This window comes from Cydia pomonella, chromosome 3, assembly GCF_033807575.1.
Source record: "Cydia pomonella isolate Wapato2018A chromosome 3, ilCydPomo1, whole genome shotgun sequence".
Lineage (NCBI taxonomy): Eukaryota > Metazoa > Arthropoda > Insecta > Lepidoptera > Tortricidae > Cydia > Cydia pomonella.
Genome location: NC_084705.1, coordinates 33,425,035 through 33,452,678, shown reverse-complemented (window position 1 = coordinate 33,452,678; position 27,644 = coordinate 33,425,035). Strand labels below are relative to the sequence as shown.

The following is a 27,644-nucleotide window of genomic DNA, read 5'->3' as shown; positions in this document are numbered from 1 at the left end:
CAGGACAGGACAAGGGGATGATTCAATTTGATTACCTACCTTTAAAAAAAATATGTCAGTACACATTAAAATTAAATAAAAAAATCTAAAATGCAAATCGCTATTACAAATGTGAATACCATTATTACTAGATATTATACACAAATTAGTCCAGTTAAATACCTACCTATGATGGTGATAATTGATGGAATGATTGTAATGTCTTGTATAATAGGATTGATTCTTACGCAGAGTCAATTGTAAAATGAAAAAAACGATAAAATAATGTAAAATCAGTGCGTTAACATTAAAATGTCGTAGTCGGTAGACGTTAATGACGTTATTTTATTGATACACGTCAATCGGCTATTGATCATTTGTCTGAATATGTCATTTTGATAAAATATAAATTAACTAATTGAGGCTTGAAAAGTTGTATGAATTAAGGGAGTTTAGATATAATTGGGGTTGAGAAGAAATATAATTAATTATGTCTTAAATTTTAATTTTCCTTGTATAGACATTTTATATCTACATGTTGACCTTAGCCATTGGTCAAACCCTGAATTCCCACGTAGGGTTACTTCTCAGGAATGCTCTGACGTTAATATTTTTTAATTAGATCAAAAATTAAAATAAAAAAATTCGAACAAAAGTTATTTGCAATAATCGACAACAAAAAGAAACACACTGTGTTAATCTTTGACAGTGTTTTTGACAATTTGTTATGATGACATTTTTCAAAAGTCAGAAGCTTATTAGTGTCATAAATAAAAAAGATAATAAAAAAGGTCGAAGAAGGTTCCATACTATTCATTGAAGATATTACCTTAGGAGCTACTAACACATACAGGCTGCTCCAAAGTAAAAAATGGTAATTTGTTAATTTCTTCGAAACCGCTACACCGGTTGTTATGATACTTTGTACACTGGTTCTAAATACCCTAATGCATATGTACATTTCGGCCGGTTGTCCAATGGCTAGGGACACACTGTATATTTATTGTTCATGACATTACAATTTTATGTTTTTTTATTATTATTTCTTAAATTGTTTTTAATTTTCCGTTATGTTATGTTTCATATTATAAGTATTTTATGAGATTTGTTTGTATATATTTATATGTAAATTGATTTCAAACACAATGAAATTTGTTGTTGATTAAAATATGACTATGACTATATCGAATTCATTTTTGTCATTCAGGGGCTTGAAACTTCACATGTTGTGACAGAAAAATGTCATGCGTTGTAAAATGATTAGTTAACAAATAATTGACGGTCTCTCCTGTTATGTTTTACTAGATACCTAATGTTCTATTATCATATATAATAATATAACCACCAACATACAAATACACGCGTACGATGTCGCAGGCAACAGCTAGTTGTATATATAAAAACCGGGCAAGTGCGAGTCTGACTCGCGCACGATGGATTCTGTACCATTATTTATAAATACGGCAAAAAAAAATATGTTTGTTGTATGGGAGCCCCCCTTAAATGTTTATTTTATTCTGCTTTTTGGTTTTTGTTGTTATAGTGGCAACAGAAATACATCAGCTGTGAAAATTTCAACTGTCTAGTTATCACGGTTCATGAGATACAGCCTGGTGACAGACGGACGGACGGACGGACGGACAGCGAAGTCTCAGTAATAGGGTCCCGTTTGACCCTTTGGGTACGGAACCCTAAAAACAATCCAGAATCGATAAATTTGATCATGTTTCAAGCTATCTTGCGCAGATAACTTAGTTTTCATTTTGTTTCCGCTGAATCTCTTCTATCTATCTAAACCAGTGGCTTAATTTTATCCTCCCTTCCCTTGCTTATTTTTATCGTAAAGCAATATTAAATTATTTCACTCTTCTTAAAAAACCCTATATAAGTACCCAACAGTCATACCGCCGGCTCGTGCCATCTCCGCAACGAGCAAAAGTTTCTCAGGTCAATCCTCCCAAGCACTTTTACGATACTTTGGATTTTCTATTTCTTTCCTTAGATGTCTAACTTTGCCACTCAAACAATAAGTTTTATACTTGCGTGCAAGTGATAAGATGTCTGTTATATACTCGTAAGTAGACTATCCTCCGCCCGTGGTTAGATACCTACCTCCCTACTCCCTTCGGTCGTGTTTTAATTTATCACCACTCGTTTCGAATTTCCTATTTTTCGCACTTGTATCGTAATGTACTATTACAGTACATATGGCCCTTTAAATAACACAGTAACGTAATATGCTAATTTTCGCACTAGTGCGCTAAAGTAGCACCATATGTACTGTAAAAGTGTTTTATATGTTTTCAAGACATAATTATTTTAGATACCATTTCATAAATACATAGCCGCCTTATGTTTAAACGTAGATTGTATTTTTATATCACAATATGCAATCCTTGTAAATCTTTGCTTACACAATTTAGAAAAATATATTCTTACCAATATTTTGGTATCATCTAAAATATTTTCCACATATAGGTAGTTCCGTTACAAAAATAGTAGATTTGTCACCAGCTTTGTTTCTTAATGCTATGAAAACAAAATTCTCAAGTACAAAGCCTGCACTGGCTGCACTCAACAAACGTCTTTTTTTAACCCAGTGGTTGACTGGTAAAGAATGCCTTAAGGCATTAAATCCACCATTTGTACTTATTATTTTATGTGCAATAAAGTAAAAATAAATAAAGACCGAACTGGATAAAATTGTAATATTACCTTTGTGCCTATCAGCTTGACAATACTCTGTCTCTGTCTCTCGGGTCGGCCCCTCATGTCTCAGGATCTTGTTGAGTATCAAGGTTGCATCTGGAGCGAATGAACTGTCTCCGCCGGTTTCTGTCCAAAGCGTCTTGACGACCGTGTAGAAAGCACAGGACGACGAGTCTTTAACTTGATCGTTCTATTTCGTTGGTGAACGTCCGCGCGATCTTATGCTATTGGTGTTTCCAACCACAATCAATATTTCCAGGCTTTCATCAGCTCTGCGCACTGTGTGTCCGAAATATAAGAGTCCACTGCGTGTCCCACTCAGAGCTGGGTCAGGATTGATGCATCCGTGCACTTCGTAGTCCAATTAAGGTATTCGCAACATTCATCTCCATCTGTCTCTCTCGGGCCAGGACAGTCCACATTTCTCTCCATACAGGAAGATCGGGAATACCAGGGCTCGTATTAATCTGACCAATTCCCCTTTGCTTTCTAATGTTGTCTAGCAATTTTGTGCTGTGACCTTTCTAAGGCCTTCGATATTGCTGACCATGATGTGCTAGCTGCAAAGCTGCAGCATTACGGCATTCACGGCTCAACGCTGTCTCTATTTACTAGCTTACTCAAAAATAGATCCCAAATTGTAGTAAGCGACGGTGGAAAGATACGATCGGATCCCTTGGAAGCGACGATGTATGTTGCGCAGGGATCATCAGTATCAAATATCCTCTTTTCCCTACTTCTCAATGACCTACCCGAGTCAATTCAAGCTTAAACAGTGGCTCCAGAGGTTGCCCGCACTTGTTATTTCGCTACTGTACACTCACTGATACAATATGGTACGGAGCTATGGGGTCGCTGTGCGCAATGGGAAAGAGAAAGCTGCAGAAACGTGCCGTCAGGACCATCGCGCGGGTGCCTGCTGATACCCCTGCCAAAGATCTTTTTAAAAAGCTTAGCATTCTTACACTGCCTGCAATAGTAATCATGCAGGTAGCTATATACGTGAGAGGAAACTTGAACTCATTTAAAACGAAAGAGATGGGGTCTAATTACAATACGCGCAATGCTAGAAAACTTGTAGGAATTAGTAGGAAATTAAAAAAATCTAATAAATTAACTCATGTAATGGGACCTACTGTTTATAACAATCTGCCACAAAACATTATTGACGCACCAAGTTTGTGCAACTTTAAGCATCGCCTAAAAAACTGGCTCGTTGAACACCCGTTCTACACCTACGAGGAGTTCATAATACATAGGACAGGGTCAGTACCTATCTGAACAAACTTTTAAATAAGAATTGTAATTCCAATTTTATATTTTTTTTTATTTTTTTAAATATAAATTGGCTTTGTTTTTAATTTTACTTGGGATATTAATCCTGATACTAATTGATTTTAATTTTTATTTTTATGTATATTTTGATCCTGATTTTAATTTCTGATCTCAATTTTAAATTTAAATAGACATTGTTTTAATTTTTATTGTAATTTTAATTTTAAGTTAGTTTTAACTTTAATTTAGTAGTAATGTTATTTTGACATGTAAATTGACTTTATAAATAAATGAGTATGAGTATGAGTTGTTAAAACGGGTCATAGGGTCGTAGCATCCTTTGCCACCTCGATTCACCTTCGTATCTTGGACACACTTAGTCACTGATATAAATGTACAACGTACTAGACAGGCTATCGAGAATAACTTGCATCCGCCATTTTCGGCGTTTGACGTCTGTCACTAAGCTTAAGAATAATAACTAGCGAGAGGCGAAGCTGTTATGACAACTGTAAAGTTATTTATTTAGAATCTGTAAAAATCGAGCAAAAATAATGACGATATATATATCGTCTTTGCATGACAAATGGCAGGCCGTCATCATATGGGAGCAATTATAATAAGTCATTATTTTAATAATAAGAAAAAATAACTAAACCTCTGCTCGTCCGCTCCAGTCGAGATAACGTTTCCATTGACTGGATACGTTCATTCACCAACACTCTGAACTTTTCTTACAATTAGCTACATGCATGAAATTTTTGGAGAATATCAATCGATTCTTCTTCCCGTGAGATTTTTTTTTTAATAAACCTGCTATCTATTGTACTTTTCCCAACAACTTCCAAAGTTGCGAATACTAATGTGGCGCGCGCACGGTTACGGTTACGCCAAAATGCATGGAATGATTCATGTAAAATAAGTTGTTCGTTAATTACGTCGTAAAAAAATGTTTAATTAAGGCAATCTATTATGCCTTATGCCTGCCATACGTGTATTCCGTATATTCCTAGCTAATACATACTTATAGGAAATAAGTTTTATGGAAGGAAATTCGTTCTTCAATTCATAAAAACCTGTAAAAAATATCGGCACATAAGTTTAAAAAAAATCGTAAAATGTATTTAGTATTTTGTATTTAAAATACATTATTTTGAACAGAGTATTTTTGTATTTCAAATACCTGTTATCAAAGTAATTTGTATTTTATATTTCAAATACAATTTTTAATGTATTTTGCCCAACCCTGTCCCCAACCCGCTTTGGGCCAGCGTGAGGACGATAGCCCAAACCCTCTCGCATTATACATACAAACACACATAATATATAAATGTATAATACAAAATAATGTATAATATACAAATGTACGCAGTGAAGCTAAATAAGTGTTAAAAAGTTCACTAGATAATTAAGCTCAGGGCGAAGCATCACTGCGGAATCTTATGCCCCTTGCCTATCGGTATATCTCTTCTTCTTCCCAGTCCTTTTCGATCTTAGGGATGTCTACATCCATGTACAAGGATGTGTAAGACAGCCGCAGTAGACCTCCTTAAATTTTTGTTGCGCTCTTTGTACCCATTTCGATCCAGCTGTTCCTCTAATATCGTCATAACTTTTGGCTAAATAGGCGTAAACTTTGTAAACAATTGGTTCAGTACTACGCCTGGCCATATTACCAGTGGTCGAAGAGTCAAATACGCTTTTAAAACCATGACTCAAGATAAGGCATGAGATCAGGTTTTTTTTTTATGACTTTCACACGTACGGCCTATGTCATTTCAATCACCGAACAGAAAATAACGTTCGGCAAAACCAGAATAAAAGAGCACTCCAATTAAATATAGACAGTAGAGTACTAGAGGTCAGGTAACCCTGGTTATCCGAGAACTAGAATCTCTGCGCTGGCGCAGCCTGTGGTAGTACAAGTTTGCTTAAACAATTACACTACGCTACTGAACTGAAGCAAGATTCTGTGAGTATTGTGAGCATTCCGATGCCAATTATAGCTTTTTGATTAATAGTACAATTTTCAAGCATGCGCGGAAATGTTGCGCGTTAGCGAAAGCTTTGTTCTTTTTCATTCCGATAAATGATGTTTAGGCCGGAGCTATGTGTATAACCGTTGCTTGGTTTCTCTTTTCCATTCCATGCCCCGTAATGCCCGCTGCAATATGTGCTGCAATGTCTAAGTTAAGTTTGCGATAGTTGGGTAACTAATAAGTAGGTACTAAGTATAGGCCTTGGCCCAAGAGCGGCCCCAAATTCTTTTTCAAGCCAAGAGGCCGTAAGCACAATCCATTACCCCCCATTCGATGATTTACCACAGTCCTCAGTTCGTATTTATACCTATTTTGGGTTATATATAGATGATTTCGATCGATGAGTGGTTAAACCTGATAAGTCTAGACTAGATATTTTATCATTAAATAAGAACTTCAGGCACCGTGACGTGTCACGGTCACATAAAGTTCTGATAAAAAAATACATTTGCGTGGCCGCTCACCCTTCGATATACAATAGGCACACCATACACCATGAACGTCTTTAGCAACTGTATCTTATTAATTATACGTTATTGTGTCCAGGTCACAAAGAGCCGTGCCCAGAAGAGAAGCACGATCTAAAGCCGGGCCTCGAGCGGCACCATGCGCTCGGCGCTCGACTGCATCTCGCGAATATACGCCCCGACCTGCAAGGTACGCATTTATCGCTTTTATAGCATGAGGGTTCAAGAAGCGAAGCAGTGCTGGAGCCGAAATTGACAGCAAGTAGCACGTTAACATATTTCCGAGAATTACTACTGGCCTGACTAGCCATGTCAACCAAGACAATCTACAATGTACGCATCCATCGCTTCTTTAATATGATAAGTTAAAGAGCCGCAAAGTACTAGAGCAGCAATGGATAGATTGGATAGAGAGCAGCACAATATGTTCGAGTGCGCCTAGTGATATATATATCCTCTGACTAGCAACCTAGCTAGGATCCGTGAGCATCGCCCGGATCTGCAAGATACGCTTCTGTTGCTTGGGAACTCAAGGAGCACAGTACTGACAGCGAGCAGCACAATATGATCGACTGCACTATGTGAATATATTCACTAACATACAAGGTACGTCTCTGTTTCAGCAGGACACTATGTGTATATGATCTAAAGTCGGGCTTCGAGGTACATGCTCTCGGCACTGGACTGCAACTCGCGAACATACGCGCCAATCTGCAAGGTATAACTTACATACATTAGTGCTGTAGTATGAGGACTGAAGGGGCCGCACAGTACTGAAGCAGCGATGGACTGCAAGCAACACCATACGCTCGATCGCGCCTCGTGACCGTACGCTTCGATCTGCAAGGTACACCATCTGTTTTAATATAGTAACTCATCGCCGTTCCCAACTGACGTTGAATAATCTCAACGTCTCACAGTTCTAGAGTCTCAGCCTGATATGCAGCAATAGAAACGTAAAAACAATCACTTTTATTCCATAACTACAGGACCATTCTCTAACGAAGCCATTCGCCTGTAGTTTGTGGGGTCAAAGATCCTCGTCTTACTAGAATTGGACGTAGTTAAAGGAAAAGGATCCAATCCACAAAAATACCAAAACATGAGTTAAGTATACCAGGCAGGCCTTTAATGTGTATATTTTCATTCAGCAAAAAAGCACTGAGCTCACATAGCGTTTTCATATTTTAATCGACATCGGATACCATCCCCCATGTATGAAAGATTAAAAATTATATTCACCAATAAGTATTCAATACTCTTGGTACCTTGTTGTAAAATTATGTTAGTGACAGGACTGGTTTTTATAAATTTCAACAAGAAAAATCCAAACTGCTTGGAATCTTTTTGAGAAAATGCAATGAATACTTTTCGTCCTAAATATATATCAACAAAACTGATCCAACCCATTTGGATCGTTTTTGAGAAACTAATTTGACGGTGTGTAAATACTTTAGCTAAACAACAAAAACGATTCAGCAAACTTGGATCACATTTGTGGAATTCTTTTTATTCCATCATTGGTGTGTCAGTAAACAACAAAAACGATTCATGTTAAATATATTAACTTTAGGCTGACTTTTTAAATTTAAACAACTTTATACTTAACCTAAAAGGCAGTTTTACTGCTATGATAGGCTATTTTTGAATTTTTTGCTATATATGTCGACTTGGATCGTAATTCATAAACAAATTAAATAGATGAGGAAAAATAACAGAAATCATTCAAACTGTTTGAATCATTTTTGCAGGTTTAAATTAACTTGTTCTTATATTCAGCGTCAAACATCAAAGTCGATTTAAGTTACTTGGATCTTATTTGATAATTTACTCCAGGTATAGTTTCATAGTGGCAAATTAATCAACGGAAAAGATCCAGTTTACATAAATACGTTATAGGGATTTTTTTTATTTAAAATGGCAATACAATGCTAAATTTTAATAACGATCCATGTTAATTATATTGTTCATAAAAAAAATTGCTTTTAGTATTAATTTCGTTTATACGTTGCTGGTATTAATAATGTTATAGTAATTATAATTTTGAAACTTTACCTATCATTTTTGTAACTAAAAAAACTGATTTTGCTATTGCGTCATGCTGTGCATTGTCGCGAAAGACAGGTCTGTGGATTTGTAACGACAAAAATGGTGAGTAAAAGCTATTTTGGTTGAATCCATCAAAACTTCTTCCGATAAGATAAGATAAATTATTAAAGTTCTGTTCTAATATGTGTATGTTATTATTTAGCTGAGAATAGCGATCCTAAATTTTTTGCAAGGAAGGCATGCTATGACAAGAATGAAAAAAATTACGAAAATAGGCATAAAAGTAAGTGGTATGGTTATAGTTATATTTCTTTTAATCTACAATTACTTTGGTATTAACTATTAAATATTCATTTTCCATTGGTTTTACAATAGTACATTACGATACAAGTGCGAAAAATAGGAAATTCGAAACGAGTGGCGATAAATTAAAACACGACCGAAGGGAGTGTTTTAAATCGACACGAGTTGCGAATTACCTATTCGCACATGTATCGTACAACGTTTTACAGTACATATGGCCCTTTCAATGTTCGACACAGTAACGTAATATGCTACTTCTCGCACTAGTGCTATAAAGTAGCCCCATATGTACTGTAAAAGATTAATATGTGATGAATTTGGTATGTCTTGGGAAATATTGTTCAAAAATGGTATTTTGATTTATGTCCTAAATTTTTTTTTATGTACACGATTAGTGATGCGTTTCAGCGGGACTGGCGGGACCTTGCTCAGCACAGGGAGGATTGGAAAGCTAGAGGGGAGGCCTTTGCCCAGCAGTGGGACACACAAATAGACTAATAAAAAAAATAAAAAAACGATTAGTGATTATAAGAGGCTTTTATTATCGTTAAACAGAAGTGATCTCAATTTTGTTAATACTCAATACTTTGATAAGCTATTACATTGTTTTTTTAATAAAGTTTTTTATCTTTTCTTGGTGATTTTCTCGTTTTTTTCCAATTTATTGGGATGGATCCTTATTGCCTATTTAAAATGAAAAAGGTTACATGGAAAAAGTATTTTCTCAAAATGGATCCAACCCCACATTTAGTTAAATATCTCAAGAAATACGACATTAAACTAAATCGTTTATGTACAGAATCTTAAAACACGTCAAAACTCATGTTTCATCCAAATAAGTATTATGGGAAAAATGAATCAGTAATGAGGAATACCATTTCTAACTTTAAACCTCCATAACCTTTGCTCATCTCGCTGTGGATTGAATCCTTTTCCTTTAACTACGTCCAATTAGACTTGCTGCTCCAGCATGGAGTTCCTTGAACCGTATTACAGCAACAGTAGTTATCTGCAAAATGATATACCACTGGTACTAAAGTAAGACGTTCAATCAACGAATTGCGCCTTGCAATTGATTATAATAGCATCTTTTTTTAGGATAATAAAATATGTGGTCAATTCTAAACTGAAGATTGGTTGCAGGTGGCATCCACCAGCAGCACATGGCCACGGTGCCCGTCAGCATGCCTTCATCGGCCTCCGATAGCGACAAGCCCGCCAAGCAGAAGAGGCACCGGACCAGGTGAGTGAGGGTCTGTTCCAGGTGGCTCCACCAGCAGAACATGGCCACGGTATCCATCAGCATGCTTTCTTCGGCCTCACACAGTGACAAACCCGCCGAGCAGAAGAGGTACCGGGCCAGGTGAGTGAGGGTCTGTCCAAGGTGAACCAGCAGCCACGGTGCCCGTCACCATACCTTCATCGCCCTCCGATAGCGACAAGCCCGCCAAGCAGAAGAGGCACCGGACCAGATGAGTGAGGGTCTGTTCCAGGTGGCTCCACCAGCAGCACATGGCCACGGTGTCCATCAGCATGCCTTCATCGGCCTCCGACAGCGACAAGCCCGCCAAGCAGAAGTGGCATCGGACCAGATGAGTGAGGAGGACCAGGTGCCCGTCAGCATGCCTTCATCAGCCACAAGTCCACCAAGGTGAAGTTACAGGCGGCCATAAGCTACGGTGACTGCTTATCATCAGGCAGGCCGTATGCTTGTTTGCCACCGACGTTGTATTGAAAAAAAAAAAGCAGAAGAGGCACAGGACTAAGTGAGTCCACCCCGATGGTCTGCTTCAGGTGTCGTGAATGTTTGGAGAGGTAGAAACAAAACACATTAACGTTCCATCTCTAACTTTATCTAATCAAGCACGAACCATGAGTTAAGTAAGTACCAATAACTGGACGAGAGGCTAGAGATCTAGCCTCTCGTAAGTTCGTAAGTTAAGTATATACCTAGGTACCTAAAGTTAGGTATATACTTTTAAAAAAAGGTCTCTTGATTTTTTTGCGTGCTTCATCAGAAACAGACACTAATACGCACATTTACTCAGGTTCACGCCGGCGCAACTAAACGAGCTGGAGCGGTGCTTCTCCAAGACGCACTACCCCGACATCTTCATGCGCGAGGAGATCGCCATGCGCATCGGACTAACGGAGAGCCGAGTGCAGGTCAGTCATCTTATTTTAACGTATCGGGGGCCCTTGCCCCATCGGGATCTTTTGTCTAATCGCCTACCTTGTGCCTACTCAAGAGCTTTTTCGACCGTCTCCATGTGACGAATGATGGAGCCTTTGAATTCCTTCGGTTCCAGATAGCCTGCTCCGAAGTCCTTCATTCTTCTTCTGGTGAGGGCGTGACATTGACACATTAAGGTGTATTACTGTCTCTGCCTCCTCGACTCACATTTGACTATGTCAGAGTATCCCGTCATTAGATAATGCTATATTGGCACTCCAGAGATACAGAGGGCCTTTATAAAGTCACACCACGCTTTACTATCTAGCAACACCTATAACAGTGTAAAGAAAACCAAAGTCAACCAATATTTTTAAAATGTCAACCACACACAGAATACCGCGATATTATCTGTTTATTCAATTTCAGTGTCTGTATGTTCCACTTTAATATTAAACGATATTGTGGGCAAGACTTATGTGCCAATCTAGTTAACTTTCCTACTTTTATTACCAATATCATGTGATGGATGATGGATATAATTTCATCGGGACTTCAAGAAGTTGATCGACATTCGACTTTATAGATTCAGAAATTTGAAACCAGCCTATATTAAAATATAAATGGAAACCAAAACAAACACGCTAAAACCGTTATAGTTTACATCCGTCAAAGCGGATAAAATAAACTAAAGTAAAAAAGCGGTCCGAGAATGCCCTTGGGCACTTCGCACGTCTGGGGCAAAAGTTGCACGTCTCTGATACATTTCACGGTGTGCGTGTACCTGCCGACCTTTTCCACCTACAGCCCGGCGTGCCTCTGCCTAAACACTATCCTACGGCAAGGAACAAGCACCATGGTGACCCGCATAATAAATCAAAGAAAGAGCCCCTTCGATCTAACTATATACTAATGATATTTAGGCCTTATGTAAGTTCACTAGAAATTAACGAAGTATGGATCGATACATATTCATATTTTTTTTAATTATGAAGAAGTACAAAAATCATGCTGAACACAGCCGCTGATAGTAGAATAATTTTTTTATAAATTCAATTAAAAGTTATACTGAACACGCAGTATTCGTCTGTGATCTGTTTACTGAGACAAATTTTGGTTTCTCACAAAGCATCCCTTATTTGTTATATTATTTGCAGTGCAATTCTTACAAGACAATTTTCGTAATCAGAACACTGTCAGAGAACCAAAATAATTTCGTGGAGGTACCTAAAGAGTGACCAAACGTACAAGTTAATAAAGTGTTTTACTATCAAGAAGTTATAAGATCACCTAAAAACACGCCTTTAATTCTTTACAAATCCGAATACAACTTCTAACTCTGTAAAGCCTACATCTTCAAGCAACGGTCCTTTCTTATAACTCTTCCAGAGTTTTATCAGTTTATTCATCTGTATTATTCCCGCGGTTATTTATCGCTACAAAGCGCCAGGGAGTAGACCGCCATTCCGCCATAACACCAAACCATCTTGGTTTATTTTATAGTTATCGCGCCGTTTTCGCGTTCAAACGCCCATAAAAGCGATTCTACGACTTTATCAATCGTTTTATCAGCTATCTGTATAATATATATTTGTATTTACACGATTATCGGGATTGTATTACACGTATTAAATGAGACTTTGAGACTTGTATTGTTTTGGTTTGGGACGGAAGGGTTTACATATAGGGATCAAAATATCATAATGCAAGCTTTATTGCCCTTAGTATCGAATTGTGCTGAACCTTACACTTAGTTTTATTATTCTCCTTCTGATCACCAGATACAGTAAAATATAACGTCAAAAAACATTTTCACTGCCAAAAGTAGTAAAAGATCACCAAAATAAAACTTCATTTTAATGTTAAAACTTTTACATCTTGCTATCCTAATAAGCAAATGACATAAAATTAATCATTGTGAATTGTTAACCTAAAAATAGTTAATGACCACTAAAAAATTAACCACATTTTAAATAAAAATGCCATGCAAATATTTAACATCACGTTATCCTACTTAAGTGAATTACACTACTTAAATAATTATTTACCCAAATAAACTTCTAAAGTTTGACCCTATTCTATTGTAAAAATGTTACTTTGTTGTAAATGGGTTCCGTACTTTTTTTGGCAATCATAGTATTATAATTTATTTACGCAGAAATAATTTGGTCGCTAAAATTTGATGATCATTTGGTGTTTGAATAAAATTTGAAGTGCAGTCGTGACTAAAACATCTAAAACTAGTGTAATTTAAGACTTTTTTGTTGGTGTTTAGTAAGTATATGTTTTTGTAAAAGAGCTTAGGGTATCAAAGTATTTTTTGGTGATCAACTTATTTAATGCATTATCCAATCATATTATAGTCCTCCTCATCGTTTTCGATGACGGCGACCCCAAATAAACACATTATGGACGTTGTCTAGCGTGAGCCCTAATGTGGCTGGCCAGGCCGAACTTGCTCTTAAATACTCTATTGCACGCGTGACAATAAAGTTGGCCAGCTGCGTTGAACGTGTACACGTAGGAGGGCTTAGGCTAGTGAGGCGGTTATCTTCGAATGTTTTGACACCGTTATGGATGGTAGAACGCCAAGAAGACCTCCTTCCAGCAAGCTCCTCCCAACGCTCAGGGTCGATGGCGCAAGCGCTCAGATGCCGTTTGAGCACGTCCTTGTAACGTAGTGAAAGTCTTTCAAGGGTGTTGGTCGATCGAGTCTCTTCGCCATGAGACTGATCGCCTAATATGCCACATTTGACCATTCATTCGATGCCCCGTTACTGTGTCTATTACAGCTACTATACGTAACACAAATCAAACATTTCATAATCAAAAATCAACATCCTAGTGACCAGCGATAGTATTTCCCATTCGTCATTCAGACGTCAATGATTTTGCATTAGTTGTGTATTGATTTAAGATAAACAAATGACTGACGCTAGCCATGTCCAGAGTGATATGAGCATAATAATTATTATAATATACATTTCACATATTAAATAAACATTTACCGTTACGTCAATTTTTATGTAAAAAATTTCGAACTATTTAAACAGGAAAATTCTTTTTTGATATATTTTGTAGACAAAGTTAAAGATACCTAGTTAAAATTGAAATGAGATTGAGATTAGATATAGTAGTTTTTAGTTTTATTTCCTATGATATCCACTAATTATAAATAAAGGCTCAGATAGTGTCCTATTTACCAATGCAATCGACCTATCAAACACCACAATGCATCGAAAGATCGGAACACGCATTCTAATTCTCACACCATCTGAATGAGCTTTAATAATCATTCGTTTAGCTATAATTCTAAAAACGATAATTATTCAAATGCAATAGAAAAGCCCAGTTCTATTGCTACGTTAATGATTTGTTTGCAATTCCTTATTGATATAGATTGTCGTCGATCCTTTTTAGCGCCGTAATAAAGCTGTATAGTAGCGCATACTGCAGCTACTATTACTTGTAGTAGCACTTAGTTTGTGTTTAAGATGCTTTGCCTTAGGAATTAGGCGTAATTTGTGTCGTTTGATGACTAATATTTGTATTTTGTTAACACTCGAGTCACATTGACGGGTAGGATTGAGAGCAGCAGCTCTAGTCCAGTGACTGGCTTGAAACACATAATTAAGCTTTCAAGGATTTTTATTAGGTAAGATGAAAAATGTAAATATATACTAATGAGTCTAATGATATCATTAATCCTGAAAGGCCTATAAGTGTGAAACTTCATAATCTTTAAGTGACTGCCAATGAATCTAAATCAACTTCATTTGAAGTGCAGCACGTGGGCCCATGTCTCTGTCATGTGTGATCATAATACAACGTCTTATGAATATTCATACAAAATAGTACAACATTCATATTTATTTAAAGTAAGCATTCCTAGGCAAAGTCCTAGAAAAAATATTGTGTGCTACGGTACATAATAAGGTCTTAAAATTCTCGGGCCTGTACTTACAAAACTTGATTTCGTCTCGTTTTCTAACTTCGGTATATCAAAATTAGGCCTATTTAGGTTAAGAACAAAGAAGGGAATAATAGAGTCAGACCAAGACAAGTCTGCAACGATTTTGATAGCACACACAATGTATTATTTTAATCATTAAACTTCTATATTCTATTATAAATAACACTTGCACTGCGCGTGCTATCAAAATCTTTGCAGATGCAGACGCAGACTTATTTTGGTCTAACTCTATTATACTAAGATATAATATCCCCCTACTGCCAAGAGTTCAAGTAGGTACCTAGTACTCAAAAGGAAATAGTCGTGTGGTTTATTATTCTAGGGTTAAGTGCTTTCAGAACTTCTATATAAACGTCTCAATCCCTTTGGTCGTTATGAAATAAAATAAAATTGAAACGTGTTGCTGACTGTTAACCAATTTATATAGGTATCTTACGCTCGGTCTAGTCTGTCGTGTATTTGGTGATTAGAAGGGATCTACCGTGATATAATTTCATTATTTTTAGATATCATAATATCTGAAGGTTCAGCTGGGTTGCTATTTTCGGATAGTGTGTTGTTTACCCATATCTCCGTTGACATTTTGCCGAGACGTCAGTCATCCGTGACCGCAGCCGGGGCAACCCAGCTGAAACGACGGATAAGGTAAAAAAAAAATGATATCGCATTAAACCCATTTTATTCACAAAATATGTGTACAAAACGCGTTTAATAAAGTGTTTTATTGTCTGTCAGTGTGTACGTGATCGTAAATCCAGTGTTTGTACTTGTAAATGTTCGCTGTCGGTGATGTCCGTGTGTCCCTTCATCTTTAATCCGTGACAATTGCCGGGGAATCGTTAACTGCTATTAGCCTCCGTACCGTGTTGACCATTTTACCTATTCAGTTATGTTAACGACCAACTTCATTCACACCTACTACTACTAATACTACCTACCTACTGTAAACGCAAATCTGATTTGTTTACCTTTAGCTTTGTAAATATACTGCATTCTTGAACAACTTGAATCACATGATCTCATTTCAGTAATCAATATTATGGCACGATCTTCCTAGTCATAGATCAAAGTAGTCCCGTCATGAAATGTTAATGTTAATGCTTGTATTGAGGGTACTGGACGCAGCGGAACAGTGGGATAGATAAATACTTAGAAAACGTCAATATCTCAGGAACATATATATAGGCACCATTGATAAACACACAAAAATAACTTTTCTTGCATTAAAGCTTATTCAATTCTACACAAATAAGACCTACACCTCTATGCGGAAAAAAAGAAAGTAAGTTTTTCTTAGAGAAAGTATGTGCTGAATTCAAATTTAGCGTTAATACTTTTCCAATTGTCATTTTCTTCATATGAATTGAGCTGTGCTTCCATAACTGCGTTTTTAGTATAATCCCACGAAACGTGCCTCAAAGCGACTCTTGCACCAAGGTAGGTAGAAAGAAAAAAAAAAAACGTCGCTCAAACAACGCACGGCGCGGCGGCGCGCACGCAGGAATCTCGCGGGGGCGCGCGAAACGTGTAGCGACGGACTACTTACATGAGCCTATCGTGTTAAAAGACTCGATTTTATTCTGTAACAATGTCATCATAACTAAAGAGCTCGTCGGTGGAGTAATGGTCAATACTTTCTTTCATGGGCCAGTCTTTTGATTTCCTTATACGACGCATTATTTTTTACTTGGCTAAAATGAGTATGTAATTCTTGGCTTTCCTCTGATTCTCGTCTTTTCAATTTTGCCTTCCAGAATGTTTCAAAAGCTTTTATGCCATATCAGATGTCCTAACATCTTTCCATCTATAAATAAATAAAATAAAAAACGTTTAATTCCGCCAAATATTAACAATGCTTAAAAAATCATTTATAACTTACAAACTTAACTATTAATTATATAACTTAATTACTATCTGCTATGGTGATTGGTGGACCTCTTCGCGAGTAAAGGCCTCCGCCATTCTGAGCGGTGCTGCGCGACATCTTGCCATTTGTGTGGTATGGTGTTGGTGACGTCATCGACCCATCTTGTGCTCGGTCTGCCAGATTTTCTTTTTCTTTGTGGCCCTTTCCAAGTGTCACACGTTTGGTCAATTTTTGATCGCTCATCCTCGCTATATGGCCTGCCCTTTGCCATTTCATTTTCAGACAGTGTTCTAGTGCATCGATGACTCTCGTCCTCTCTCTTATTTTTGTGTTCCTCACTCTGTCTAGTCTTTTTAAGTTAAGTATGCTTCTTTTTTTGTGCTCAAGATTCAAACTTGCGAATCTTGTGCCTTAAGTCTTTGGTGTAGGTCGAAGTCTGACGCCACAGCCATTTCCTTCTATACCTAATGGTATGTAATAAGCATCGCTTTTCTGCTACCATATTCGAAACCCCCTCATTCGTTTAATTATTTGACAATGGTTTTGTTTGTTATCAAAAGTGTTTATAAAATATATATTATACATATTTGTGCACAATCACTATAAAAAAGCAACAAATTTGCCGAGTTCTCAACTTATCAACATCACTAAGTCATCTGCTGGCCTGTTTCCATTGTGCGAGAGATTTTAGACTATTGTCTCAAGTATATCGATTATCCCTAAGGTGGGATTTCGTACAAAAGTTCAGAGAAATTCATGGTTCCATCCTTATGACCTCAGGTCGGGAAGCCATACGACTCAGTTAACCGACCGACCCTGCTGTATGCTAGTGCAGAAGTGCATCAGAGGCTCTACTACACCGTCATCACCATCCAAAAATTGAAAAACTATTGCTCTTGCATATTCGAGCGGCAGAGAGGTAACGTTTTTCAATTTTTCAATGTTGGTGGTAGACCCTCAAATCTAGCGAACGACGCCGCGAGCATGCTTGCTTCAGATTGCGTGCCAAATTAGCGCTATTCATGCAAGGCTCGCATAAAGCACGCAGTCTACATTAAACATGCGTGCGCACTCGCTAGATCTAGACGCAAGTTTACAAGAATTAGGTACAAGTAACACGGCTCGGATGGCCGCGATGTGGGCTGTATTTGCGAGGCGTGTTTGCTCGCAACCGTATAATATAAATACGCCGGACAAACACCGCTGAGAACGCTGCCCCAACGTTCCCGGAAACCGTGCTCCACCGTCCGCCAGGTTGATCTACTTATTTATATATTTTGCTTTAATTTATTTAGTAGTACCTTCTCTCCGCGACTTTGCCTGTGTGGACTGTGGAATGATGACAGTCGGGCCGATTCGAACTTTAAGATACGTCAAATATTAGTAGTTTGAAAAGTTCGAATCAGGCTGAGTGGTTGATAAAAATGTCCTTACTCAAACTATATAGATAGGTAACCGTAAAGTATATAAAAGTTATTAAAACGTTCGCGTTCTTATAAAAGTTCGAAGGGAAACCGAAATAAACCGGTTTTTACCTGTATTTTATAAACCAGTTTCGAACCTTGCCTACAAGTACAGTTCAGTACCGACTCATCACGTATTGCCTTCTTTTTAAATCCGTTTTAAAATATCCCAATGTTTTTCCGACCTTATAGCATAGCAATTCGCGATGGATACTTTTTGCCGCCGAGCCGCGATCAAAAATTCACAACTACGTGAAATAAAAATAAAATAAGTGTGAAATAGAAGTCGGGCCCTGTTTACTAAAGCCTTTCATTATTAAAGAGATGTATGGCGCAGGGATGGGACACTTCATCGATTGTTTTGTTTGTTTATCGATTTAGTTTTACACAAAATTTGTCTGGCATTTTAAGTGGTATTTTGGTAGCAACAAAATTCAATATTTAAAGGCTCCTTCAAATCAGGAATTCTTAAGCCTTAAGGTTGACTGGTAGAGAAAGTCAGCTTTTTGTACTGTAACATGCATAGGCAATGTAAAGTTTACGTATAATCATACAAAATTATCATCTATTTAACCTCTACGTGCCTAATCTTTATTCCGACAAATCAAAACTTCATTTGTTTTCTCAAGTTAAGACATGTGGCCGGCTAGAGGATAGTACGAGTATAACACAGTTCATTATTGACATACACTGCACAGCCTAAACTCTACAATCCTAGGCCTGTAGGGTACTAGCAAACTGGGGGGCGAAAATGAGCTTGAAGAATTTTAACCATTTCCTTGCGGATAAAGTCGCAGGCGGAACTTAGTAATCATAGAACAATTAATCTAATTAAATTAGATAGGTCTTTGCTTACTTTTTATACTACGTCGGTGGCAAACAAGCATACGGCCTGCCTGATGGTAAGCAGTCTCCGTAGCCTATGTACACCTGCAACTCCAGAGGAGTTACATGTGTGTACTTACTGCTTATTTATTTTCTCAAATCCTACCCTATAAAATCTTATCGTATCGGTATCTAACTTATAAGCAATTACACTGTACTTTGTGTCCAAGCACATAACACTTGCAGAACAGTGCTCAAGCACGAAATAAAAACAAAACTAAAAAGCATCAACTCGCAAATAAATCCGTCACCATGCAAAATTAAATCCAATTTGGATAGGCGACTAAAGAAAACAGCGAAAACCGTTTAAAACCCCGTGAATGTCCTATTCTATTTCCTCCCTCATTCCCATTATTAGCCGCGATAGTGACAGGGAAATCTTTTTATACTCATTAATAATTAGCACACTTCCATGCGACTGGTAGTTGTAATGGACTGCAGAACAGACAGCTATACGGCTTCGTTTTAACGCTGGTTGGATGACTTTTTGCTATTGTTGACTGTACGATGGACAAGTAAATTCAAAATATCGAGCGTTCCACTACAGTCTGGATTGTTTGTTAATTAAAAGCAATTTCGCTTTTTCTGTGTATTGGAGATATCATTTTTGTTGTTTTTGGCGATTCGTTATAAATTGTTAATATAATTTTATTCTGTACTAATGGCTCATTGATTGTTAATAGCTTACCGTTTTTCGATAACTTATATTTTAATGATGTAGGCGCTATATATACCTATATAGACACACAACACGTTGAATATGGAACTATGGTCGCCTAATTTAGTAGTAAGTGGTGATAGTCGCCTATGGAGGCCTGCTATTCCATGAGTGCCACACAGGTACGCATTTTGGACCCTTAGAAACTTTAGCTCGTTAATATGTCTGTGTACTATTTAAGCATTTTGTATTAACTATAAAGAGATGAAAACAACTAAAATAAAACATACTGTTATGGCTAACAGACTGCAGTTTTATTCCATTTCATTTAAACACGGACAATGATTATAAAACGTACATGGTTAAAAAATTGTAATGATACAACCGATTGTGTTTATAGTGACTGCATCTCTTATTTTACCTCGACTTATATGATCTTATAACTAGACTTTCCAACTTTATCTAACGATTTATTCGTATATAAACCCGCTGTTTGCACTTATTTTACTATTCAACAAAACATCGATATATTAGAAAGCCAGGCACATCCCTACACATTAGGGGCATTAGCAGGCGGAGATTTATCGCGCCATAACTTACCGCAATAATAATTTGTTTGTCATCGCGCGGGGGCGGGGGCGCGGGCGGTCACCAGCGGGAGGAATCTTTAAGGGAACAAAGCTGTGGAAGATGTGGAAGAAAAGCATTACATGCTGTGCAATGGTTTGTATGTAATCTTAGGTGACATTCGGTTAAAGTTCTCTCAGACATAGTGAAGATTTTTCTATAAAAATAAGGTAAAATCATAATTTTGTCATGGATGAAGCTGTGTTTATCAAACACTGTTTAATCTAATAAAAGTTGATCTCATTTTACATCAAATATTTTACTGATGATGTGAGTACGAAATAAATATCGAAAATATGACACATAAGATACTTGCGCCTAAGATTTTTTGGCCTAGCTTACCTTCCTAATCTAAAAAAATATACGTTGTTTTATAAATAATTGTGTTCAAATTTTGCGTAAGATTTTTTTTTAATAATGCTAGTTCATATTAAAAATAAAAATAACGATGGGCGTTCTTAGGCGCAAGTTGGTACACTTGGTACCTATATTAACGTGTCGTAGTTTTGTACTCACATCAGTGAAATTTTTGTTGTAAGATGCAAGGTTTACGTGCGCAACATGCCGATAGTAACAAAAGAAACCATTAACTTAAAATATGATGAAAATCATGATAATCAAGTATATTTCTTGAAAGAAAATTTATCGCCTACCAAACACAACCGACTTTATTAAAACTCATGTTTCACCTAGGCGAGGGGTTTATATAGTAATTACTCAACACGTCCAGTTAATGACATGGGCAATATGATCAGTCAGCAACCACGGGTGGGGTCCAAGGTGCGAGTTAAACGAAGCAAGGTGGTCGGCCGAGGGTGCGTCAGAGGGGTCAGGGACAATTTAGCTGACCAATTATCGACCGTATTAACGTGATGTTAGGGGTCATGGTCAGGGATTTTTGAAGTTGGCTGGTTGGTAATTACTTTGAGGTAGTGATAGTTGCGGTTAAGGAAAAAATATAATGCTTGATTTTTCTACCCGGCCAGGTATAACAAACGAATGTCATTGAAAGATTTTGCACCTTTACTTCATTGCTCGTAAATAATATGGTAACAATTGAATTGAATGAGTTTCCAAATGTATGTGCACAAAACCGGTCCATCAGGAAAAGCTCACGCGGCCGGTATCCTTATGATGAACTAGGTTAGAAACTGCTGCTATTTTAACCTCGTTAGTCCCGGCGTACTTCGATTAGAGTTCCAAATTCATGAGGCAAATATTTGCCTGGGTCTTACGACGATAAATCTTTTAGAAAATTCATCATCATCATCATATCAGCCTTTTATCGCCCACTGCTGAGCATAGGCCTCTCTTCTAGTACGCCAGTATCCCGGCCCTGAGCCAATCTGGACCCTGGACTCAATTTTGGACCCGGGTACGTCCTTAAACTACGTCCAAAAGAGAGGTATGGGCATTGTGAATGTCATTTCCGTTTGTGTAGTAGGGCACAGCGCAGCGGATGTCATTCCAGATCTGGAGCAGAGCCCAACTGGGGAAGTACCTCCACCTTACAGAAAACAGCAGCCAAATAATACTAGACCCTACTCATAGTGTTGTGTTCCTGCCGGTGAGTAAGGTTGCCAGAGCTCAACGAGGGGGGCGGATTTAGGGTCGGCAACGCGCGTGGAACTCCTCTGGAGTTGCAGGCGTACTGAGGCTACGGAGACTGCTTATCATCAGGCGGGCCGTATGCTTGTTTGCCACCGACGTAGTATATAAAAAAAATCTCATCCAGAACTGACCCGCAATCTTCCGAATGTCGTCCACCGAACGAGCGCAACGGACGCCAGGCACTCCTTTCGTCTGAAAGCGGCCACCATTCCGTTAGTATTTTAGAAAATTTAGGACAAAAAAGACTAAAACATTGCTGAGTAGTCACAAAGCCTTCAAGGTATACTCATCTCCAAGAAACGAGATAAAGTCTGGTAAGGACAAGATTACCCACTGCTAAAAATAACACGTGTCACCAAACTGGTTACTGGTCTTCAGTGCTCTTAAAATCTACACTCTCTCCTTGTGCGATTTTTCATAATTATTTCTAGCATTATGGATAGGTAATCTAACTATGAACGGGATTCATCATCATTGTCAGCATAAGTCTAAGTCTTCAAAGATCTGCACGACGTCCAATTGTGCGCGGCTCGCAAGTCTCGCAACTAAAGATTTCCTTAAATCTTATCCAGTACTTGTTGGTGGATCGTTAGAAAATTCTATTCACTGGATTACATAGGCACTGGATTATACCAGAAGCATCCCAGAAAAGTGTCGGGCACACGACGCAATTTTTTACATTTCTGATAAAGCTAAGACGCTGACCTTGGCATAATAACCGAGGGTCGGAAAAACGCCCGTCATTTCGAAAACATGGTTCTGTTCCGTACAACAGAGACTTTCTTATACCAATTCCAACTATTAAATATGCCCCAATGACGTCCGAAGACTGTGAACGAACATTTTCGACTCATATTTGGGTCCTAAATTCGAACACATCCGTGGCAGCCTTGGAATTCGTGACGTAGCGGATAAGTTGCAGGAAAGTCGCCTCCAATGGTATGGCCATATAAGCCGCAGACCAGTAGACTACGTCGGAAATAGATGCCTCAACCTCACTGTCCAAGGCCCTAGATCACGCGGCCACGGTAGGCCTAAGAAGCGCTGGCTGGAGGTCGTGAGAGCGGACATGGAAGAGAACAATCAAGATTAAGTAGGAAAGCGGACCCTGGCGCTAGGCCAGGAAAACGCTAGGTTGAAGAAGAAGATTTGGGTCCTAAATTATGGTTGTTTTCATAATGATGGGCGTTTTTCCGAGCCTTGATGATAAGTTAGCTCTAAATTTAACGATATTTAATGGAGATTTCGAACATTATCTTTCGATATTTAATGATCGACCTTATTAAGGTCGCCGGAAGACGCTGGATGTGTGTCGCTTCCAACCGGTACATGTGAAGGTCCAAGGGGGAGGCCTATGTTCAGCAGTGGACGTCTTATGGCTGATATGATGATGATGATGATAAATGGAGATTTCTGCAGTGTCATATTTCTGCTAGCTGTAGCTACCATACGCGTCACGTCCCCGGCAAAGAAGACGTTTTGTGGAATGCCCTAACAGACTTCACATCCCACATGTGGTTAACTACTGCATCCGCGTTCTTTTATTACTAGCTTTAAAACGCGCTAATCACATCGCCCGCTGCGAAAAGCCAGTCTAATCTGTCCGGCCCCATATTAAAAAGCTAACACAGTATGAAAGAATCTTTAAGTATTCATGGCGTCCCCCGGGAACGAACCCTGACCCTTTATTAGAGCCGGAATTAACTCCTGATCCGCAATACGCTTTTATTGCCAAAGGCGAATCACGTAGGGTCCCGCTTTTTGGAACATTATCTTTTATTGAGAAAAGTGTTTATGGCGCGTTAGGGCGTAAAAAGAAAGTGGTTTGTGTTGTAGATATGGAGGAAGTTAGCTTAGGATGTTAAAATATGTGTATTATTAACGGAGGGGTTTACAGTAATCATTTTATCACTTGATACCTAGACACTACAAATTTTAGAACAGTCAATATAGTTGTGGATCAGACTACGCGTCAAAAGTATCTACCATTCTGTAACAGCTTGACAAAAAGGGATGTCTACAATTAAACGTGTAGACATGTACAGTGGCCATCAGATATATCGGAGCGTCCTAGGTGCTCAAAAATATCTGAACACGTGTTCACTCTCTACTCTAGCGCCTTGACAATAGAGGCGTGTTCAGATATTTGTGAGCACCTCGGCCGCTCCGATATATCTGATGGCGACTATAGGTAGAAAAATTAAACTGTTACAGATTCCTTTGAACGCGAACTGTACAGATTTACCTCTAGTTGGAAAAGTATCCGAGGGTAGCAGATACTTCTGGAGCAGTTTCATCTGCTACTGTCGATGCTGACTGTATTTACTTTGATGTTTTTGAGTTGTTGTGACTATTAAGCCACTGTGCTAAACATTAACCACAAAACCATTTTAAAATGTTATATAAAAAAAACCTGAATTCTGCAGACTTTCCGAACCTTAGCCATAGATAAATAAGTAAGATTTCTTATTTCTCTAAGCCTAAGGTTACCGATCGATTGATTTAAACACTTTTATCATGTAGTGATTATTTTCTCTTTGACTCTTATAACAGTTTCCGTGTTTTGTTATCTTTCTCTTCTTGCAATTTCTTGAAAAAATGTTTCTCAAAAAAATGTTTATATGTATAAGTTACTTACTATGTTAACTAGTTTATCGATATCGATAGATCTACTAAAGTATTTTCACGCACTAATAGATATTTACGGATAGTGAATACTGAAGTGTGTGAAATGTACCATATTATAAAATAACTATACAATAAAATATTTATTTGAAGCTTTCACTCGTATCACACTTAAATATTTACGTTATAAAATTCGACACACATGAGTTAAAATTATTAATAAACTTAAATTAGAAAAGAATAATAAAATTAAGAGAAAATTAAATTAGACAATAGCAATAAGAATAGGTCTCATTAAATGTCATTTATCATTACTTACTAAGGAAGCATGCAGCTTTGCCCAATGGCCAACTATGGGGCTGACAAATTGACAATATAAAACCCCCTATGCTATATGCCAAAAAATCCATTTGATGCCAAAAATGTCTTACACCATTTTGGAAAAGAGCTGATAGTATTCAAACTGCTGGATCGATTAATTTTTATCGAACATACAATACAATACAAATACACTTTATTGCACACCTCAATACAGAAACAGTACAAATAATACAACACATAAAGAAGAGGTAAACAACAGGCGGTCTTATCGCTAAAAAGCGATCTCTTCCAGACAACCTTTAAGTAGCGGAGTTAAAAAAAAATGTTATGTCAGTAGGTGTTCCAGATGCAATAAAAGAAGTCTAGCACAGAATAAACACAAAACTAAACAATATATCATATACAAATATAAATAAAAAAGATATATAAATACATATACATACATATATTAAGATACATATTATATATATATATATATATATATATATATATATATATATAATAAATGCCAGCTATAAGTATGGAAAAGGAAGCAGATAAAAGTATTACGGAGCAGGTAAAAAGTGAAGTTTAATGAGTCTCTTGAAAGAATTAGGACATTGAGCGCGCCTTAAGTCTATAGGCAGAGAATTCCATAGTCGGATAGCTTGAAACGTGAAAGAATTATTATAAAATTTAGAAGAGGATGATAGTACAGAAAGAAGCAAGTTCTGGGAGCACCTAACAGAACGGAGGTAGCTGAAACTTTTCTTGAGATAGCGGGGAGTCGCGGGGTTAAAAATAATGGAATACAACATAGCTAATAAGAACAACCGCAAGGAAACTCGCTTTTACGTAAAAATCGCGAATCACATCGAAATCGGTCCATGGGTTGGAGAACTACAGACAGACAGACATTGGCGTCAACACCCCCACAATACCCCCCTTTTTTCGACGGAGGTTAAAAAACGTTAAAAACATTTTTTTTTGTTAGAGTATTTAATATGTTCACTTTAGACTACGCTTTAAAACTTTCATAAAGTCAAGTTCACACGGATAGAAGCAACACACAATCAAAATAAACTTATTAAACATCAATTTACCACCTTCCTTGTCAACAAATTGACAACGACACCGACAAACCGACAATCCGTTTATCCCGACTAGATTACATCCCCAACACACACGAAAATAGTTCGTACTACATTCACATTAAGTCCAACCACCCTGTCCTTTAATTTCGTATGCAAACTTAATCTAAAGCCTAGTCAAGCTAAACTAGGTCTTGTGTAATTAACATAAGGTGTTTAATGACCGCATTGAATGTTGTAATGGAGTACAGGGCGCGTGGCAGTGCGATTAGCCGAGTTAATAAATATTTAGATATATTTGATTTTATTATTCGGTGCCGGGGGTGGTCTGGTGGTTACCCTACTGGTAGGGATTAGAACGTTAAGACAAATATCGTGCTATAGGAGCTTCTTTTGTTTCATTTTGGCATGTTGTTTTGGTTAAATTGGATGTAAGCTGTAAAAGTATAACTGAGAAACGAAAGTTTAAACTATTTACTTACTTCTTACTTGACTGGTGCGATGACCCCAAATGAGTATTCACGTCCAACACAAGAGCACGCCATTTTGCTCGGTCCTGGGGGCCTACCGCGAAAACCAAAATTTGCAAATAGCGGGGATCTTTCTCTTTTACTCTCACTAAGACGTAATTAGAGTGACAGAGAAAAATGCCCGCAATTGACGAACTTCGATTTTCGCGGTTGGATTAACGCCAGGTTTCGCCGACGCCTCGCTCACGGAAGGCTCGGAACCGGTATTGAAATACCTGTTAAAATCGTTCCAAAACCGTTATATTAGTTCGTTAATTAAAAAATGGTTATTTGATTGAACGCACACCTTACCGGTAAGAAGAGAGAACAAAATTTTATCATTCGCGAAGAACGATATAGATAATACCATACCGATTAATCTAGGCTTTCGCAGACGCTCGTTTTTATACGTGAAATAGCAGTACAGTACTTTCTCGTTCTATCCTCCTTTTATATTTTCATTTTAACTGGTTAAGTTCGTTTCACAAAAACGAATGACAAACGAATAAGGGATAAACTGGTCTCAATAGAACAGTTCTTGAACCGATAACCGTAAACGGAAACGAAATCCTTTTCGTTTCCGGCTGAATTACCGAAAAATAAAATGATAAATAAAACGGTTTCCGAGCCCTGACTTCTACTCTATCCGCCCAACGACATGTAGGATGACCAACAGGACGGTGTCCAGTAAATATTTTCAATAACTCAAACATTTGTCGGGAGTCGAGCAAGATAAAATCGGAAGTGTGGAAAATACGGTATTATTCGATTTTCTTTTGTCATATGTGTTCTATTTATGTATTACTTATGTATATTATACTTGGCTATAATTATACAACTTCTTACATGATTGAATAGGGTCAGACCAAGCTAAGTTGGCAGCGATTATGATAGCCCAGCCGATACAAGTGTGTAAACGTCTTAATTTCATAGAAGTTTGACTCTGTCTGGGCTGTCAAAATCGCAGGCAACATATCTTGTTCTGACTCTAATAAGCTTGCCAACGTTATATACTTACTAAACTACTACATATAGGTACCT

General features: G+C 37.7%; 1 protein-coding gene across 1 annotated transcript in view; it reads left to right on the top strand.

Moving 5' to 3' along the window:
- Nucleotides 1-27,644, top strand: part of LOC133516597 (homeobox protein orthopedia-like) — a 71,008-nt gene that overhangs the window by 6,458 nt on the left and 36,906 nt on the right. The window contains exons 2-4 of the mRNA XM_061849607.1: nt 6,549-6,659; nt 9,965-10,064; nt 10,870-10,987. Coding sequence (XP_061705591.1) covers nt 6,549-6,659; nt 9,965-10,064; nt 10,870-10,987 — 329 coding nt within the window. The remainder of the gene's footprint in view (nt 1-6,548; nt 6,660-9,964; nt 10,065-10,869; nt 10,988-27,644) is intronic.